We start from the raw sequence: 18444 nt of genomic DNA, 5'->3' as shown, positions 1-18444 counted from the left end.
GAGAAGAAATGCAGCAAGCCTACTAACGTGGCATTTGTAGGTGCCTTTAGCACGTGCATTTATCTTATTTTGTAAGCTGTTCTTGCAGCCTAAGCTGCTTGCACAGATTTATTCCTGTGTTTTTGTGCTGTCCTGTTCAGAGTTAGCTCTGTCAGTGCAAAGTGGTATATATTTAGCAGCCCGGGAGCAGTAATTTAATTTCTCAAACATTTAAAAATGCTGCCAAAGTAGCACACTCTGCATCTTCACGCAGCTGTTATGCATCTGTACTGTAACTCTAACATGATCAATTTTTATATAGGGACACATTTTCCCCAAGAAGTATTTGCAGAAATTTTAAAGTGAACTCCAACATCCACAGAGGCCTCAGTTTCACGTGTACTGGGGCCCTAGTTATTTCAAGTGATTAAAAATGATACCCTGGGAAAGCGCCAATGACATTTTTTTCCGCTGTAGTAGAGATAAACTTGAGATTTTAATGGTTATGGCATTAAAATCTACATGCCTTTGTATTTTCGGGACTTTGTACCTAAAGCTATTTATTTGGTTACTACTAGTATGTGGGAAGGCAATGACTATAAGAAGGGCCTTGTCACACATTATCAATGGATGCTGTTGGCATCCGGTGACACAGCAAATGAGCTGTAGGATTGAAATGACTGATGGACGCATTCTGATTGCCTCCTGTGTGGGCAACATACTAAGAGGTAGAGAGCATTTGATTGATTGAAGACAAAACTATAGATCTCCCTGCGCCAACTCTATCCTGCATTTTATGCTCATTTACTTTGGTTATTGGCACACAAAGTGTCAGTAACTTATATGGAACAACTGCTCACCAAACTACAATTTACAACCAAAAAAAAGTATTAATCACTGGCAAAACAATACATTTACCCATGGACAAAAACACCAAATCACATAATTCAACTCAACAACACACAACACAGTACATACAGCAAATCCCCGCCACAAAATTCCACATCATGCCACAAAATTCCGCAGCACACCACATAATTAAACCCCACTACATGCCGCTCCACAACACTAAAAATATATATATACACACTCCGTGACACACAGTCCCTCTCCACATAATTTCAGTACACTGAATACCACATAATGAATAGCGACATAATTCCAGTACACAAGCCCACTCTACACCCCAATATTGCACGCCACACAATTTCACAACTATCAATTCCAATCCAACCCACATAATCCTACTACACACTACATACATACATACACTCCATAACACATTGTCATTTACAGCGCCAATAACTTTAACTCGGCCAATTGCGAGACCGGTTGCATGTGCAATGCTTGTTATTGACTTTTAAACCAGTCAAGTACAATCATAAAAACAACCCATAGAGGGCATTACATTCTGATTATATGACCATGCAACCATAGACTTAGCCCTTAATGTGCACTTTAAGGCCTATTATACCTTCTTAGGTCGAGCCTAGAGGCAGCGCGCATGCGAGACTACTGAAATGAAATGAAAATGAATTTTGTAAAGCGCAAATAGCTGCCCGGGGGCGTCCAAGCGCTGAGTGCTAACAGAGTGTTGTCAGCTAAATTAGTGAGCAGAACAGAAACAACTATTTATTAAACAAAAAAGTTTTTAACTGTTTCCTAAAAGAGGTAAGGTCCGAATTGGATCTTAAATAAAAAGGTAAACTGTTCCAAAGCCTAGCGGCATTCAGGGAAATAGAGCGACCTCCTGATCTGGACCTTTTTACCTTAGGCACAACAGCACGTAAAGCATTGGTAGATTGTAGCTGTCTGCAAGGAAGGTAGGGGGTAATTAAGGGGCGACTGATCACAGGGCCAGTTTCCCAGAAAGACTGGTGGGCGACACAAAGAGATTTGAAACTAATCCTGTCCTTCACCGGGAGCCAGTGCAGTCTTGCTAGTCCAGGTTTCACAGAAGTCCTACGGGGAATTTGAAGCAGGGTCCTAGCAGCACAGTTTTGAATCACCTGCAGCTTCTTTAGTGTGAAATCTGGGGCCCCAAGATAAAGCGCGTTTCCGAAATCCAACCTGGAAAGAATCAGTCCTTGAACCACAATTTGTCTTGCCTCAAAAGGTAGCAAAGGAAGAATCTTCCTCAACATTCTGATGAGGCCAAAACAGGTGGCAGATAGTACAACAGCCTGATGGTCAAACGTCAAGGACTTGTCCAAGCTCTTGATGGCATCCTTAGAGACTGGGGGAGTGCCCAAGCAAGCTGGCCAAATCTGGTCGATCGCAGATGGAGCTGAGTGGCCCAACAGCATGACCTCTGTCTTGTCCCCGTTAAGTTTGAGACAAGACAGGGTCATCCAGCTGCTGACCTCACTCAAGCAGCCCACCAGATCCACTGTACCCACAGGGTCCTCAGCCCGCGCCAATGAGACCACCAGCTGGGTATCGTCCGCATAGGTCACGATCTTAATACCATATGGGCGGACGATCCCAGCCAGCGGCCTCATGTAGACATTAAACAGCGTTGGGCTGAGTGAGGAACCCTGCGGAACTCCACAATCCAAGGGCCTGCTGGTAGAGGTGGTGGTTCCCTCGAAGACCTGGAAATTTCTATTGGTTAAGAATGAACGGATCCATTCCAACGCTCCTCCTTGAATCCCAATGTCCTGGAGGCGCTGCAATAAGATGGTATGGTTTACAGTGTCAAAAGCGGCACTTAGATCGAGGAGGATGACTGCCACCGATCCTCCCCGATCCAAGATGCCCCTTGTTTCCTCCAGGACCGCCAACAAGGCCGACTCCGTCCCATGCTTGGGGCGGAAGCCGGTCTGCGAGAGGTCGAGGAGGCTGTTCTTCTCCAGAAAATTGGTCAGGAGACTGTTGATATATTTTTCCAGTAGCTTGCTGGCCCAAGGAAGCATGGAGATTGGACGATAATTGCTGAGGTTGTTGATGTTCAGATTAGGCTTCTTAGCAAGTGCCTTTACCCTGGCCTCTTTCCACCTAGATGGAACTGTGTTGGTGGAGATGGAGGCATTACTTACCTTCAATATAACCGGGAGGATGGTTTGACCGACGGTCCTTAAGAAACTCGGAGGGGCGGGGTCGCTGGGAGAGCCCGATTTTACTTGGGTCATTAAGGTGGCTAATAGGTCCGAGTGCAGCAATGGAAAGTTATCCAGCACTGGTGACATATTATCTGTCACGCCATGTTTGGCATGTCCAGAAATGGTTACTGGAATATCTGGTTGGGCGATTGGTAAGGCAGAGTATATAAGGTCTATTTTATTAAAAAAGTAGTCTGCCAGCTCATTACAACGGACTTGTAGATTGTCACTGTTTATGGGGGGCTGGGAAAGGACAGTAAGGCTTTTCACTATTCTATATATTTCCTTAGAATTGGACCTAGCATCAGTGATCTTTTGCGTATAGTGCCGAGATTGAGCTTTCTTAATCTCCAGCTTGTATTCCCTGATGGAGTTTCTATATACAGCTTTATCTAAGTCTGTATAGTCCAAACGCCATTTCCTCTCCAGCCTTTTACACTTACTTTTAATCTCCCTAAGCTCTGTGGTGTACCAAGGGGCTGAAATCCTAGATCTTTTAGCCCGTGTTGTCTTCACTGGGAGAATGGTGTTAAATGACTGGGTTATCCAGTTATTAAAGGTATCATTAGCTGCCGTAGGATCTGTAGTAATAGAAGGTATTGTGGCTTGAAGTTCGTGAGCCCACTCATCTATTGACAGTTTGGGCCAATTTCGAGCTTCCCGTAATCCTTTAGAAAGAACAGGCCATTTATGGATGTACCAAGTTAACGGGACCAGTCGATGGTCTGTCCACGGGAGTACGATAGGGGGCTCTATCACTAGATCCGGGCAGTTGCTAAACACAGGGTCCAACAAATGTCCTTTCACATGTGTGGGTGAGGGGACGAGTTGGGTCAGCTGTAGCGCGCATAGGCCGGCGATTAGTTCTTGGGCAGCGTGATCGTTGATGTCTTCAAAATGTATATTTAAATCGCCCAACAGCGTGAAGTTAGCTGTAGTAGTGGCAAAATCTGCAACTGCTGAGGGCACACAGTCTAAAAACTGTCTAACCGAGCCCGGCGGGCGGTAGACCAATACTCCGGAAAAATGTAAGTTTGGTGACAGTTCCAGACTAAACGATGTACTTTCACAGTCCAGAACAGAGGTGGAGATGCATCGGCATGTATAACTGTCTTTAACTACTATAGCCAAACCTTCTCCCTTCCCCGACATACGGTCTGTCCTGGCTATTTGATAGCCCTGTGGTAATGCTTGAACGAGGTCAGGCGCGGAAGACGAGGTTAACCATGTCTCCGTGAAAAAGACTGCGTCCGGATTATGTTCTTCGAGCAATAGGGATACTTCTGTTTGATGCTTGGGCAGGGATCTACAATTTTGAAGAAACATCTTAAAAGAGTGCCGGTGTTCAGTAGTCATAATACCTTTTGGGTAGAGATGGCAGTGTTGACAATAAGAGGGCAGATTTAAAGGGTGATACAGATGGTGACATTTTCCTTTTGGCGAGGGTCTCAAGCTGAGCAGCTCATTAGAGGTATATCTTGTATGAGGGCCGTGAGAATGGGCAGGGGTCGTGGCCCCTGGTCGCGGACGGGCGCAGATGGGCTTGCCTTTCGCGCGCCTTCGGCACACCGCCGTCGCGCCCGCTGCGCCCGCCCGCTGCGCGGACGGGATGACAACATCCCTTTATACGGGTTAGAGGCGGGTGGGAGGCGACCAACAACTCGAGCGCCAACCCAGATTTCCCCCAATATGGCCTCCTAAAGCCCTGCCTCGCACAGCGTCAGCACTGACTCTGCTGCGCTGGGAGCGGGGACGAGTGCAGAGGAAATCCCTGGTCTGGTAGGTTTAAAAAATAAATGATAACGAAGGTTTTAAAGCAAAATATTTAAATGCACACAGTTAAAACTGACAGCTCCCGGCTCATGCCTCAGGGGTCCAACACGCGCTAGTAATCAGCGCGCTCGCGCATTCGTTCAACTTTTATACCTGGGCGGGCGGGAGGCGACAAACAACTCGAGCGCCAACCCAGATTTCCCCCAATATGGCCTCCTAAAGCCCTGCCTCGCACAGCGTCAGCACTGACTCTGCTGCGCTGAGAGCGGGGACGAGTGCAGAGGAAATCCCTGGTCTGGTAGGTTTAAAAAATAAATGATAACAAAGGTTTTAAAGCAAAATATTTAAATGCACACAGTTAAAACTGACAGCCCCCGGCTCACGCCTCAGGGGTCCAACACGCGCTAGTAATCAGCGCGCTCGCGCATTCGTTCAACTTTTATACCTGGGCGGGCGGGAGGCGACCAACAACTCGAGCGCCAACCCAGATTTCCCCCAATATGGCCTCTTAAAGCCCTGCCTCGCACAGCGTCAGCACTCACTCTGCTGCGCTGGGAGCGGGGACGAGTGCAGAAGAAATCCCTGGTCTGGTAGGTTTAAAAAATAAATGATAACGAAGGTTTTAAAGCAAAATATTTAAATGCACACAGTTAAAACTGACCGCCCCCGGCTCACGCCTCAGGGGTCCAACACGCGCTAGTAATCAGCGCGCTCGCGCATTCGTTCAACTTTTATACCTGGGCGGGCGGGAGGCGACCAACAACTCGAGCGCCAACCCAGATTTCCCCCAATATGGCCTCCTAAAGCCCTGCCTCGCACAGCGTCAGCACTGACTCTGCTGCGCTGGGAGCGGGGACGAGTGCAGAGGAAATCCCTGGTCTGGTAGGTTTAAAAAATAAATGATAACGAAGGTTTTAAAGCAAAATATTTAAATGCACACAGTTAAAACTGACAGCCCCCGGCTCACACTTCAGGGGTCCAACACGCGCTAGTAATCCTGTAAAACTGTAGTAGAGTATGACAGAGAAGCAGCGTCCCACTCTCCGCCCATATTTTTCATTGGCTTGTGTCATTGTCTTTCCTAAATGCTGCCTTCAGATTCATTAATAGGCTTGTTTGTCCCTCCTTAGTACAGCTTTGTCTTCATTGGAACCTCCCATGGGTACTGGCCCCTTTACTTTGGTTGTTACATGGAACCTGTTATTTTGTCTGTAAGCACTATATACTTAATTGAGTTTCTCTTACTGCAGGCTGGAAATGCGCTGCTTCAGCTGAAACCGCTTGTGTTTTTTTAATTTACATTATGTGCACTTTGTGATCTGGTTGGTACATGTTCTGTGCAGTAGGCAAATTAGCCCTCTGCGCTACCTTTCCATGAGTCAAAACTTCCACTTGACAAAACTCCATCTCTTCCTAGGACATTAATCACCGGAGTTATCATGTAATTTTTATTGTTGCCTAAAATTGCTGGAGGCCAGGAAGGAGGCAGCAAGTGCTTTTAGAAACATAATATATTTGCGAGCATGTCACCCCACCCGAAGTCAGCTCCCGGTGCGATCACACAGCCCAAGAGCCACCTTGCTCAAGAGTCCTGTGACCTCGGTGACTGTCGCGCTAGTGTGTGCTGCTTCATAGGCCTGCCTGCAAGACTGGCGGTGAACTTCAGTCTGGATTGTGGATGACAGGCCTTTAAGGTTAACCCACATTTGCCACTGTTAGGGTCCACATGCTGGTGATAAGACACCAGGGTTTCTAAGTTCTAGCAAGGCAATGTGCTCCCTCAGGAGAGTGGTCTAGTGGACTGGTCATGAAGGATGTATGACGTTACAACGCATACTTTTACAACGCCTACCTTTACATTGCAAGTTTTACAACGCATACCATTACAACGCATAGTGCTTTTGGGCGCTGGATAGTGAATAGTTTAATTTACTATTCCAACTCCAGTCCCCGTGGATAGTAGGGAAGGTGTTGGATAGTACATTAAACCTATTCCCTATCCTAGAGGGCCCCCCAGCGCAATGCGTTGTAATGGTTTGCATTGTAAAAGTTGCGTCGTAAAGGCACTGTGTGGTAAAAGTTGCGTTGTAAAGGTTGTTCACCGGTCATGAAGGCTGAACCTGGTTCCCCAGTTCCAAATTCGTCAGCTCTGACCATAGTGCCACATCATCTCCTCTACTGAACACCATACTGCCCCATTGCGAGAAATGTGCGTTGCCTTCAGCTACAACCCAATTGTGCCCCGCTATAAACTTCTGGATGTGAGACAAATAAATTACGCATTAGACAAGAGTAATATGCTGCCTAAGAAAAAAAGTAACAAAATCATGGACAAAGCAAAGACTCATAGGTAATGCAAGTTTAAGTAAAGCATGTGAAATGTAAGTAGGAATAACATGGTTACCTTAACGCTTCTACATTAATTTATTCAGAAATCAGTGAGTGCTTTTCCCAGTGGCACAGCAGAAGTGGACACTGTCCTGGTCTTCTCTGGGCAAGAAGGAAGAGACAGAGTCCTTTTCCTTCTCTACCCGCCCCGCCCCGCCCCGAACTGTCATGAATGCCGAGCCGGATCTGTGTGCCTTGGCTATTTCTGCCATCCTGTGACGCATGTTTAAAATAAAAAAAAAAACGGGGAACGGAACCTTTCAAATTAATGAAGTAGAGGCAGCCGTGCCCTGCCAGTCCCTCCCACTTCGACCACTGCATGTGTGGTGCTTACAGGCAGCAAGCAGACTACTTCAAGGGTTAATACTCGTCTTGCTACTAGAATGGCTGAGCTAGAGTGCATGAGGTGAATCAACATGAATGGACAGAGTCACTACAAAAAAGAAAAGGAATAGGATGAACATAGTTTGTTTGCCAGTAAGGGGAGAAAACCCCGGCAGAGCTTCATTTTCATTCTATTGCTAAAAGATGTTTAATTCCCTTCTCTGTGCAGCATGCAGAGTATTTTAATGAAAGCTCTACTTTTTACTCTTGGGGTCCTGAATCACGAACACTTAGAATTACCAATCCCATTCCCTTTCCCTGTAAACCTAATTCTTGACCCCTGAACTGATGTGCTGTCAACAGCCGCAACCGTGTGACAAAGCAGTAAGACTGCAGGGCGCCCATCCTTGTGGAGAAGGTGGTAGCTGAGGTAAGGGTTGGGTAATGACCTAAATCTCCCAAAGTCCACTTTCCCAAAAAACATTTGTTTTTTTGAGAGGTAAAGCAAGGTTTATTGACGGTGAGTCTAGTTAAACAACGATGATTGGAAAAGTGTGGCAAAGCATATTATTTCCAAAGGAAAGTGTTTTAAAGTATATAAGCGATTATTGCTTTAAACCCAGATCATACAAACAGAATGTCTGAAAATATGTATTATAAGCTGTTTTTTAAAAACGCCTCCTACCTCTGCCGGTCGCACTTAAACACTTGTGACGACAATCAAGTCTTGGGATCAAGTGACAAGATCAATACTGTGCCTTCGGTTCATGAGGGTACACATGTTCAAAGGGCACGTCAGGGACTGAGAAGTTGACTGTTTTGTCAACAATCTCTGTCCAGGCTGATTCGGGGGCTTAGGAGGGAATGGGTCCAGCAGGCTGTAAACTATAACATCCTGCGCAAGAGGCTCAGGTAATGTGACTTCTCTGCTGGAGAGTGCGGGAAGGCAAAATCAAGCCGCCACCCGCCGGTGTGTCCAATCTTCGAAGCATGTGTGTGCTTCTGGTCACCAAAAGGGTGGTGTGATTGTGGGAAAACAGCAGGCAAGACCCGCTCCATGGATCACCCACGTGTTTGCTGGTACCCCCAGAGTAGACTCGCAGGAAAGCTGATTGGGGCACGGCTAATTGATCTGTTAATTTCTGGCCGGCCTGCCTGCTCAGTGCTGTTCATGAATATTCTATCTCTGACGCATAGCATTTCAAATTTGAAGGCGCAGTTGCATGCTCATATATGTTAGACAATTTTAGTGTGCTGGTACTGCCTTCTTAGCAGTATGCCTCAATTACAATATTGTCAGGGGGGGGTGGGGGGGGGGGGGGGGGTGGGCACTGGAATACGTGACTAATGCATTTTAATTTGGTGATGCGGACACTAGCATTAAAATGTGTTAACCGCATGCGTGCGGGCGGAATTCCGCTCGCACGCTGAGATTTTCAAAACCGCACTTTACATGACGAGCTGGGCTCGTCATGAGCGTGCGAGGAGGCTACCTGAGCGTGGAAGGGGTTAATTGAAAGCTTGATGCGGCCCTACCCTAACCCACCCCTGAAACTGCGAAAAATAAAATTATAAGAACAACTTTATTATAATTTTATTTTTCCTATATTTGTTAAAGTTTTCATGTTAATCGCAGCGCCCATCATGAACTGAAATTAACATGAAAACTTGAACAAATGCACACAATCACCCCGCAGCCCAGCTCAATTAAGAAAAGAACTGCAGCAACATAGCTGCCAAGTTTTCAAATTGCTATGTGGGACTGTTTCAAACAGGCCTTAACACCGTTCACATGGATTTGTATGTGAGGAAATGCACCGTCTTTTCGCTTTTTTAAGCAAAAGTTTGGAGTGATATTTGGCGCTATACCCACACACGTGGTCTGGTTACTGGCGCACATTGCCTTAGTTGCAGCGCACAAAGACCTTACACTACCGCACACAGAGGAAAAAATTAGAGGGAACATTGGTTATGACTAGTACTGTATTCCTTCTAGTAGGTCTCTTCCTCTATACCATGTAATATAGAGTACTGACTGTTGGTGACTAATTTTCGCGGGTGGCCGAGGCTAAAGGAATCACCCGTTGCTCTTGTTCTTCCGTTGGCCGGGCTTGGCTCCGCCCCCCCCTGCTCCTGACTGTAATCACCGGGGCTTCTGTGGACGCTGACCGGCCGGGCTTTGCTCCGCCGGTCACGCTGTCCCTGCCTACAACCCCCACGATCCCACGGGGCAGGAACACTTTTGGTGCGCGCCAGGAGGTGCATAAAGCCCCGCCTGTGGCCGAGTCCCCTGTTGGTGTCTAATTTTCGCGGGTGGCTGAGGCTGAAGGAATCACCCGTTGCTCTTGTTCTTCCGTTGGCCGGGCTTGGCTCCGCTCCCCCTGCTCCTGACTGTAATCACTGGGACTTCTGTGGATGCTGACCGGCCGGGCTTTGCTCCGCCGGTCGCGCTGTCCCTGCCTACAACCCCCACGATCCCACGGGGCAGGAACACTTTTGGTGTGTGCCAGGAGGCGCATAAAGCCCCGCCTGGTCCCTCCTCCCGCGAGGTCGCGCCAGGAGAAGCCCGGGACAAGGGCGGGACCGTCTGTGGCCGTCCGGGGCCGACAGAGGCCGGGCTGGGCCCCCCCCCCTTTTCATCTGAGGTCTACCAGCCCCAGAGACATCTGATACTGAGGTGTGAGACTTTACTGATTTAGTCACTATTCCTGACTGTTGGTTTCTAATCTGTTTGGTGTTTGTTGTAACCTCACTTACGATTACTGCATTAATATGGCTAAATCTAACCTTAGAGTGTGCTCTGGGCTCAGGGGTGGGGGGAGGACATTGGACGCATTTCTCAAACGGGCAGAATCGGCCGTGGCTAAGGAAATCAAACTTATCGAAAGGAGTTTTTCCCTGGAGCCACCATTACAAGTCGATCCCCCTATACCAATTATAGAAAAGTCCGTCAGCATTATTGTTCTTCCTGACACTATGGATCCTCCTCAGGATTTGAATGGGTGTGTTTTGGATGTTAGCTTCTCTATTTCCACTGGCTCTTCCCCTGTATTAAGTTTACCTCCCTCACCCCCTATGACACGCACTAGGCAGCTAAGGACTATGATGGCTAATGGTAGTAAAGCTCTAGCGGGGAAAAGGAAGGCTAGTAATGCCCCTAAAGGTAGCCGGCAGCAAGCAAAACAGCCTAGGAATATGAATTCTGCATGTGGGTTAGGTAGACAGGAAGCAAATGATATTCGTCAGGCAAATGTGGGTAAGGCTAAAGGAGGAAATGCAAATGGTGAACAAGATGTAGCTAACAGAATGGGGGCTAAGTTGTCTGACTTTCTGAGGCTAATGGAGGAACGGTTGGGGGCACTTTTAACTCCAGTGATGGACAAACTTGAGCTAATTAATGGTAGAGTTAATGTCATTGAAAGACACATTTTACAACAGAAAGTTTCAACGCTCTGGACTAATCTTCCCGTAGCTCATTCTTTAAATACACTTACATCCACAGTCACTGATTTGGTGGACTCTATGCTGACCCCAGCACCCCAAGTTGCGGCACCTACTATTCCATCTATAGCTATAGCAGCCAAACAAGGTGCAAATTCTGGTCCCCGGGGTCCAGTGGGGAGATTAAGTCCTCTTGTCCAGGCCCAACAAAGGGAGTCATTCTCGCTGCCTCTTCCTCCGGAGGCATGCCCATATTCTATCATTTTGGCAAATGTCCCTAAAAGTAAGGACAATACAGAGGAACACTGGACTACACTAAAAAACAAAGCCCTCCATTTCTTAGCAAACAAAACAGTGCTAGGTGAACAACATTTGTTTAATAATTTCAAAATGGTGAAAGGGGTTCCATGGGTGGGCAAGACAAAGAAGATCATGAAGGGTGACTGTGTCGTTGTGAACTTTGGCTGTCCAGTTTTGGTTGATAACATTCTATGGCAGGCAGGATCAGCTAGGATTCATCATGACTATGTTAATGTACTCCCACTTGGATTCTTTTATCCACCACATAACACTAGCCCCACCAGAACGGGAGACCTTTGTACTCAGATGGGTCCCTCTATTAGTTATGTGGCACTAAGTAACAGATATGAGGCTCTTAGTTCATTAGATGCTAACGACTGACTCTGTTGTGGGAGTTCTTTTTTGGACCAGGAACCGGCCGGTCCTGTCGATGACCCCAGAGTGTGTTCGCCCCTTGATCTTGGCCCACAGGGTTCTATTATTCCTTCTGCATTGTTAGATAGTGTTGCATCCATTCTACCTGGAGATATGAATATTCCCCCTAGAGAAGTAGGCTCACTGGGAGTAGGAGTAAACTAGGACCGTGTGGCAGGGGGCCCTCCCGAACTCTCTAAGAGAGCCATTAACCATACCCCAACGACACTGGTTTCATGGAATGTGGCAGGTTTCAAGAGTAAGGCATCATCTATAGATTGGCTGACATTTCTTGATGGGAGGGATTTAGTGCTACTGCAGGAAACCTGGTTGAATGCTCCGCTGTATAGACCTGGATTCCTCAGTTTTAGTGTCCTTGCAACTCCAAGCTCACATGGAAGATCAAAAGGAGGACTCTTAGCGTGGGTCAGACAAGACAGTAAATATAATGTGATTCAATTAGACTCCAAAAGTAATGATATTCTGTTAATTCGAATTTTTTGCCCTGATTGCAGCGATCTTTTTGTTTTTAATGTTTACTCAAGGGGAATGCAGGGTAGGAAACCGTCCAAAACTGTTGAAGAATTAGAAACTCTTCTTGATTTTTATTCCACCAATGCTAATATTATAGTTGCAGGAGATTTTAATTGTTCCTTTGAACCGCTGGATAGTAATGATGTGGACCTCACTTCCGAAGAAGATAGTATATGGAACATCCCTCTGTTGACACTTCCCCCAATCAAAAAATGGACAGAGGCTGCTCTACAGCTTAAGGTCCTGTGTGTTGGACCAGGGCTGAGGGCAATCAATGGCAGATCAGCTTCTGATAAACACGGGGCTTACACTTTTAATAATGGCCTACGTAACAGCCGTATTGATTATATATTCACCAATAAAGAGAATTGGACCAATCTTAAGGACATGGTGGTACTAGAAAGGGCTGAAAGTGATCATGTTCCCCTCTGCCTCACATTTATTTTAGGGAAACCGGTAAGGGAGGAAAATACCCCTGAAAGGGTAGACATTGTCCTAATAAATGACACCAGGCATATTTAATGGGCGAATTGTTCAACAAGTGAAGCCAAGTTAACAGCAATGAGGGAACTAACTATCCAGGCGACAAATGATCTTCAAAAGTGTATAAATCAGGAAGGCACTGTTGCAGATTTAATTCCGACTCACACAATTTTTTTTAATAAACTTAGGGCTTTTTTTAAGTAGTTTATTAAAAAACACAATATGATGCCAAACGTGCTTGGGATGACGAGTATTGGAGGGATCTGTATTCTGCAAGTAGGAAACGCTCAATGTGTGCCTTTTGGGATATGGTCAAGTGGGGTAGGGGGATTCAGAGGAGTGAACCAAGTAATTATGTTTCGCCTGATCTTTGGGTCTCCCATTATGCCGCTCAGTTTGCATCACAAGAATTGACCAAGGATACTACTGAGGGTTTGAGGTCTCCCAATATGGGCATAGTTCCCTTACATTTTGAGCGAATGGAGGTGAGAAAGGTACTGAACTCCATTCCTAAAGGCAGAGCACCAAGTCTGGATGGCATTCCTGCCGACCTTTTCATGCACGATAAAGAACTTTGGGAATCATATATCCTAACCCTAGCAAATGGTATTGCCAACGGCTCGCCCATACCACTTACCTGGAAAGGCGCAGTGATCATACCGATCCATAAAAAGGGGGAACGCTCTGATCCAGGTAATTACAGGCCCATTAGCCTGTTAGATTGCATACAGAAGGTTGTTGCAAGGCTTGTTCTGCAGAGAATCCTAGCTTGGATTGAGGAGGAAGCAGTTCTGTCACCTCCCCAAGCAGGATTCCGCAGTCACACAAGTACTATAGACCAAGTTTTTAGATTTCTTTTAATTTACTGGCGGGTGGTAGTCCTTGGGGGAGGCATGTTATTTGCGGCGTTCGTCGACCTCAAATCGGCGTTTGACCTGGTGCCCCGAGAAAAAATGTGGGCAGATTTTACAGATCACGGCATGCCACCTAGCATTCTGTCCCTTCTTAAAAAATTACATGAGGACAACTTAGCGCAAATCAGATGGAACCAACAGGGTGATGTCACCGACAAATTTCCCATAGAGAGGGGAGTACGCCAAGGGTGCATACTAGCCCCTACCCTTTTTTCTTTGTACATCAATAGGGTGATCAGCTACTTTACGCACCAACCAACAGATGCTCCCAAGTTGGATGGTAAGCTGATCCCCCTGTTGATGTTTGCAGATGACACTCTTTTAATTTTTAAAACGCAGCAGGGTCTCCAACGAGCCATTGATGTGTTTGAGGTCTTCTGCAAGGATCATGGACTTATAGTAAACGTTAGCAAGACCAAGTTTATGGTCCTACACAAGTCCAAATATGTTAGAGGCAATGTGGCATCGAATGGAGTTAGACTAGAGCAAACTCAGGTGTTTTCTTATCTGGGCATTACCCTTGCATCCAAATTAGATTGGAAACCACACGTTACACATCTGGTTACTAAGCATGCTCAGTTAACAGGAGCTTTAACTAAAGAACTATTCTTATCCCATACCATGCCATTAATGCTAGTTTTGAAAATGTATGACGCTAAGATAGCCACAGCAGTACTATATGGGGCGGAATTGTGGGGCTTCAGTAATTTAGCCCACCTGACCAAGTCCCAAAATAAGTTCTTACGTGGGGTCACGGGCCTTCCAGTATCGACCCCGTTGACTCCCCTCTTCTATGATCTAGGCATCCAGCGCCTGAAGGATAAGGCCCATTATAGACCAGTGGCGTACTGGAGGAGATTGTGGGTCACTGCCGAACTCTCCCAGGACGCAAGGGCGTTCTTAGATGTTAAAAACGCCGACAAGGCCCATAAAATTCAATGGCTGCGTGAAGTAAAGTCTATTTACTCTGCCATGGGTTTGGCTAACCTATGGGAGGACCAAACAGCAAACATCTTTCCCCCCAGGAAGGCCTTAAGAGATCTTTATTGGCGCCTAGTCTCACTGAAGAGATTTGGCTCTACCATTGGTCCGTCATTGACAGCGGATTTTTTGAAACTTAAGCACTCATCTGTGTACGAGGGTTACTAGGGCTATATCACGTCCCGGAGGCTAGAAAGAGATATCATCAATTTAGGGGAGGAACCTTACCAACGAACCTCTTTGCCTCTAAATGGAGAGAAGGATTGGTTCCCACCTGTCCTTTCTGCCCCACTCTAAAGGAGACCATTGCGCACATCTTATTTGTTTGCCCCGAGTACAAAGCTCCAAGACGGATATGGCGGAAACCTATTTGCCTACAGCTTAGCTTTCAAAATGGCTGTGAGGCACTAAGAATTCTTAAAACTGATACTACTCAGTCTGTGGTCATCGCAGTGGCCAAGTTTTTACATTGGTCATGGAGAATTCGTACAATTAAAACATGTCCATGATGACTATTTTAACTTCCCTCTGTATACATATTTTATTTATAGTACCTTTTAGAAGAAAAAAAAATTATCTTTAATTTTAGTTTAATGTGTATAATGGAAGCTTGAATGTATTTTATCTTGTACTTAATTTATATTTTTAACTTGTGGGACGGAAAGCTGTCTGTAACAATACCCTTGGATGTTTTTATCTAGATTGGAGTTTTGCAATTAATGATTATATACCCTTGACTATATTGATATATTTTTTAATATGCTGGAATTTTGTATTACTATTGTCGTCTTTTATGAATAATCATCTAAATAAAGACTTTTTGATTGATTGATTGAGTACTGACTAGTACAGTACTCATCTTGTATCTGTTACTGTGTGGTATTGTGGTGTAGTATGTGCTGCGAGGTGCAGGGTGGTGTGTAGTAGAATGCCTTGTCTATGTAGTGCAGTGTGATGTTCAGTGTAGTGTGTGCTCTAGATGAATGTGCGCTTTAGTGTAGTGAGCAGTCTAGGGCTCCGCGCTTTAGTGTAGTGAGCAGTCTAGTGCTCCACGCTTTAGTGTAGTGAGCAGTCTAGTGCTGCATGCTTTAGTGTAGTGAGCAGTCTAGTGCTGCATGCTTTAGTGTAGTGAGCAGTGTAGGGTTGCTCGCTTTAGTGCAGTGAGCAGTCTAGCCTGCGTGTTTTAGTGTAGTGAGCAGTCTAGTGCTGCGCGCTTTAGTGTAGTGAGCAGTCTAGTGCTGCTCGCCTTAGGGTAATGAGCAGTCTAGTGCTGCGTGCTTTAGTGTAGTGAGCAGTCTAATGCTGCGCACTATAGTGTAGTTAGCAGTCTAGCGCTGCGCGCTTTAGTGTAGTGAGCAGTCTAGTGCTACGCGCTTTAGTGTAGTGAGCAGTCTAGTGCTGCACACTTTAGTGTGGTCAGCGGTCTAGTGCCGCTCGCTTTAGTGTAGTGAGCAGTCTAGTGCTCTGCGTGCTTTAGTGTAGTGAGCAGTCTAGTGCCTCGCACTTTAGTGTAGTGAGCGGTCTACTGCTGCGCTCTTTAGCGCCGTGTGAACCTTCCAGATGTGGTGTAAATTAATCATATGTAAAACAGAAGCAGTAATTACAGCCTTTCTTTGTGACATTAAGGGCCAGATGTAGGTAGCCAAATACCGGTCGGTAACGGCCGAATTCGGCCGTTACCGACCGGTATTTGGCTACCGAGATGTAGGGGCAGGTAAACTGGGCAAATCGGTAATTTTACCGAATCTGTAAATATACCGGTCGGTAAATTTACCGACCGGTATTTTTACAGAATCGGTAAAATTGATATGTAGGTGGGACTCTTCTGAGTCCCACAAGGCCTAAGAAATCGGTATTTTACCATCAAATTCAATTTGATGGTGAAATACCGATTCAGGTGTGCATGCACATGTGTGCATGCACACCTGTGCCATATGACAGGCAGACCTGCCCTTAGGGCAGGTATGCCTGCCATATGGCCCCCGAACCTTTTTTGGGGGTGCTAGAGGGTGTCAAAGTGACACCCCCTGCACCCTTGCCAAAAATCGGTATTTACCGATCGGTAAATACCGACCAGTAATGCCCCATTCATTCCTATGGGCTTCAAAGCCCATAGGAATGAATGGAGCATTACCGGTCGGTATTTACCGAATCGGTAAATACCGATTCTTAACGATTCGGTAAATGGAACATCTGGATGTTCCTACATACCCCCACTTCTTATTTACCGATTCTTAATTACCGAATCGGTAAAATTCGGTAATTAAGAATCGGTAAATAAGTTTTACCTACATCTGGCCCCAAATCTCTAATTGTGAATCTCTTCTCTGCAGTGATGGTGACTCTGGATCCTGACACGGCTTCTCCTTGGCTCCTTCTGTCTGAGGGGGGGAGACGTGTGAGATGGACGGACACAGCACAGACCCTGCCGGACACCCCCAAGAGATTCACCATCTACTCCTGTGTGCTGGGGAGCGAGGGGTTCACCTCCGGCAGACATTACTGGGAGGTGCAGCCGCTGCAGGAGGGGGACGGGTGGCATGTGGGGGTCGCAGCAGAGTCTGTGAACAGGAAGGGAGACATCACATGGTCACCTGAGGGGGGAGTCTGGGCTGTGTGGGGGTGTGAGGGTGAGTACTGGACTCTCACCTCCCCTGAGACCCCTGTGTCCCCTTGTGAAAAGCCCCTGAAGCTGGGGGTGTATCTGGACTACGAGGGGGGGCGGCTGTCCCTGTACAATGCTGACTCCATGGAGCTTCTCTACTCCTTCCCGCAGGCCCCCTTCACACAGAGGCTCTTCCCGTACTTTGGTCTCTGGAGAGGAGCGGAGCTGAGGCTGGTGTGAGCCCCCCTCCCCTCCTCAACTGTCATCTACAGTTCAAAGAATCTTCAAACGCCAACATTCCAAAGAATCTTCTTCACAACGACCCTCCCGCATGTTGCCATGACAACCAGATGCCTCATGTGAAACTGACTGCTTCATATCTCTTTTCCTTCTACATTTTTTAAAACAAGGGCAGGAAATGTTTGCCGTGTGAATCATGCACCAGACATCATGTAACATATGATAAAGTCTCTGTAAAATTCAGAAATGTGTATTTCTTTAACACGTGGAGCTTTGACATTAATCTGCACATTATAGCGCTGCGCTGAGAAGTACTTATTGAAAGTGATTGTTTTTAAACATGACCCTAGAAACCATTCCTGCCCCGCCCAACAACAGGGATATTATTAATGACCTCAGACGCAAGACAGTTGTCACGTGAACCCTGTATGTAACCCAGATTCAGGGAGGCTTTAGGACAGTGCGACCGGTGCAGCCGCACCTACGCTAACCTTGGAGCAGCGATGTGTGCAGAAATAACTTTGGGTTTTAAAAGCACCTGCTGCTTCCTTGTGTGTCCAGCAGGTTTCAGGCAACAATAAAAATGTCAAGATAACAGAGGTGGTTAATGTTTCTGCTGGAGAGAGATCGAAGTTTTGTCTTGTCAAAGTTTCAACTCATCCTTAAGTAGCGCAGAGGGTTAATATGCCGGCTGCAAAGAACGTGTACATGCAGAACACAGAACGGTGATCCTCATTGGTTTGTGTAACATTTCCTATAGACTGATTTACACCTGTAAGATTCATTGCCTCTGTTAATGTGTGTTTGGTGTAAAGTGCTCTGACACCCTAGAGTTGGCATGAGTAGCGCTATAAAACAAAAGACATGCGTATGAGAGAGGAGCTGTGTAGAGATGAGTGCCACTGTTGGAAGGTGGGAGTGAGGGAATATTTGGAAATGGCGGTCATGGGCGGAGGGGCGCGAAAAT

At 46.4% G+C, this 18444-nt stretch overlaps 1 protein-coding gene across 1 annotated transcript in view; it reads left to right on the top strand.

Annotated features, from left to right (window-relative positions):
- Positions 1-17969, top strand: part of LOC144754172 (E3 ubiquitin-protein ligase TRIM39-like) — a 92955-nt gene extending 74986 nt beyond the window's left edge. The window contains exon 6 of the mRNA XM_078641753.1: positions 16966-17969. Within this exon, the coding sequence (XP_078497879.1) occupies positions 16966-17477 (512 nt within the window). The 3' untranslated portion in view covers positions 17478-17969. The remainder of the gene's footprint in view (positions 1-16965) is intronic.
- The last annotated feature ends 475 nt before the right edge of the window (positions 17970-18444 follow it).

Source organism: Lissotriton helveticus, chromosome 5_1 (genome assembly GCF_964261635.1).
Source record: "Lissotriton helveticus chromosome 5_1, aLisHel1.1, whole genome shotgun sequence".
NCBI lineage: Eukaryota > Metazoa > Chordata > Amphibia > Caudata > Salamandridae > Lissotriton > Lissotriton helveticus.
The sequence above is the reverse complement of the archived record's forward strand: the minus strand, read 5'-3'. Positions and strand labels throughout refer to the sequence as shown.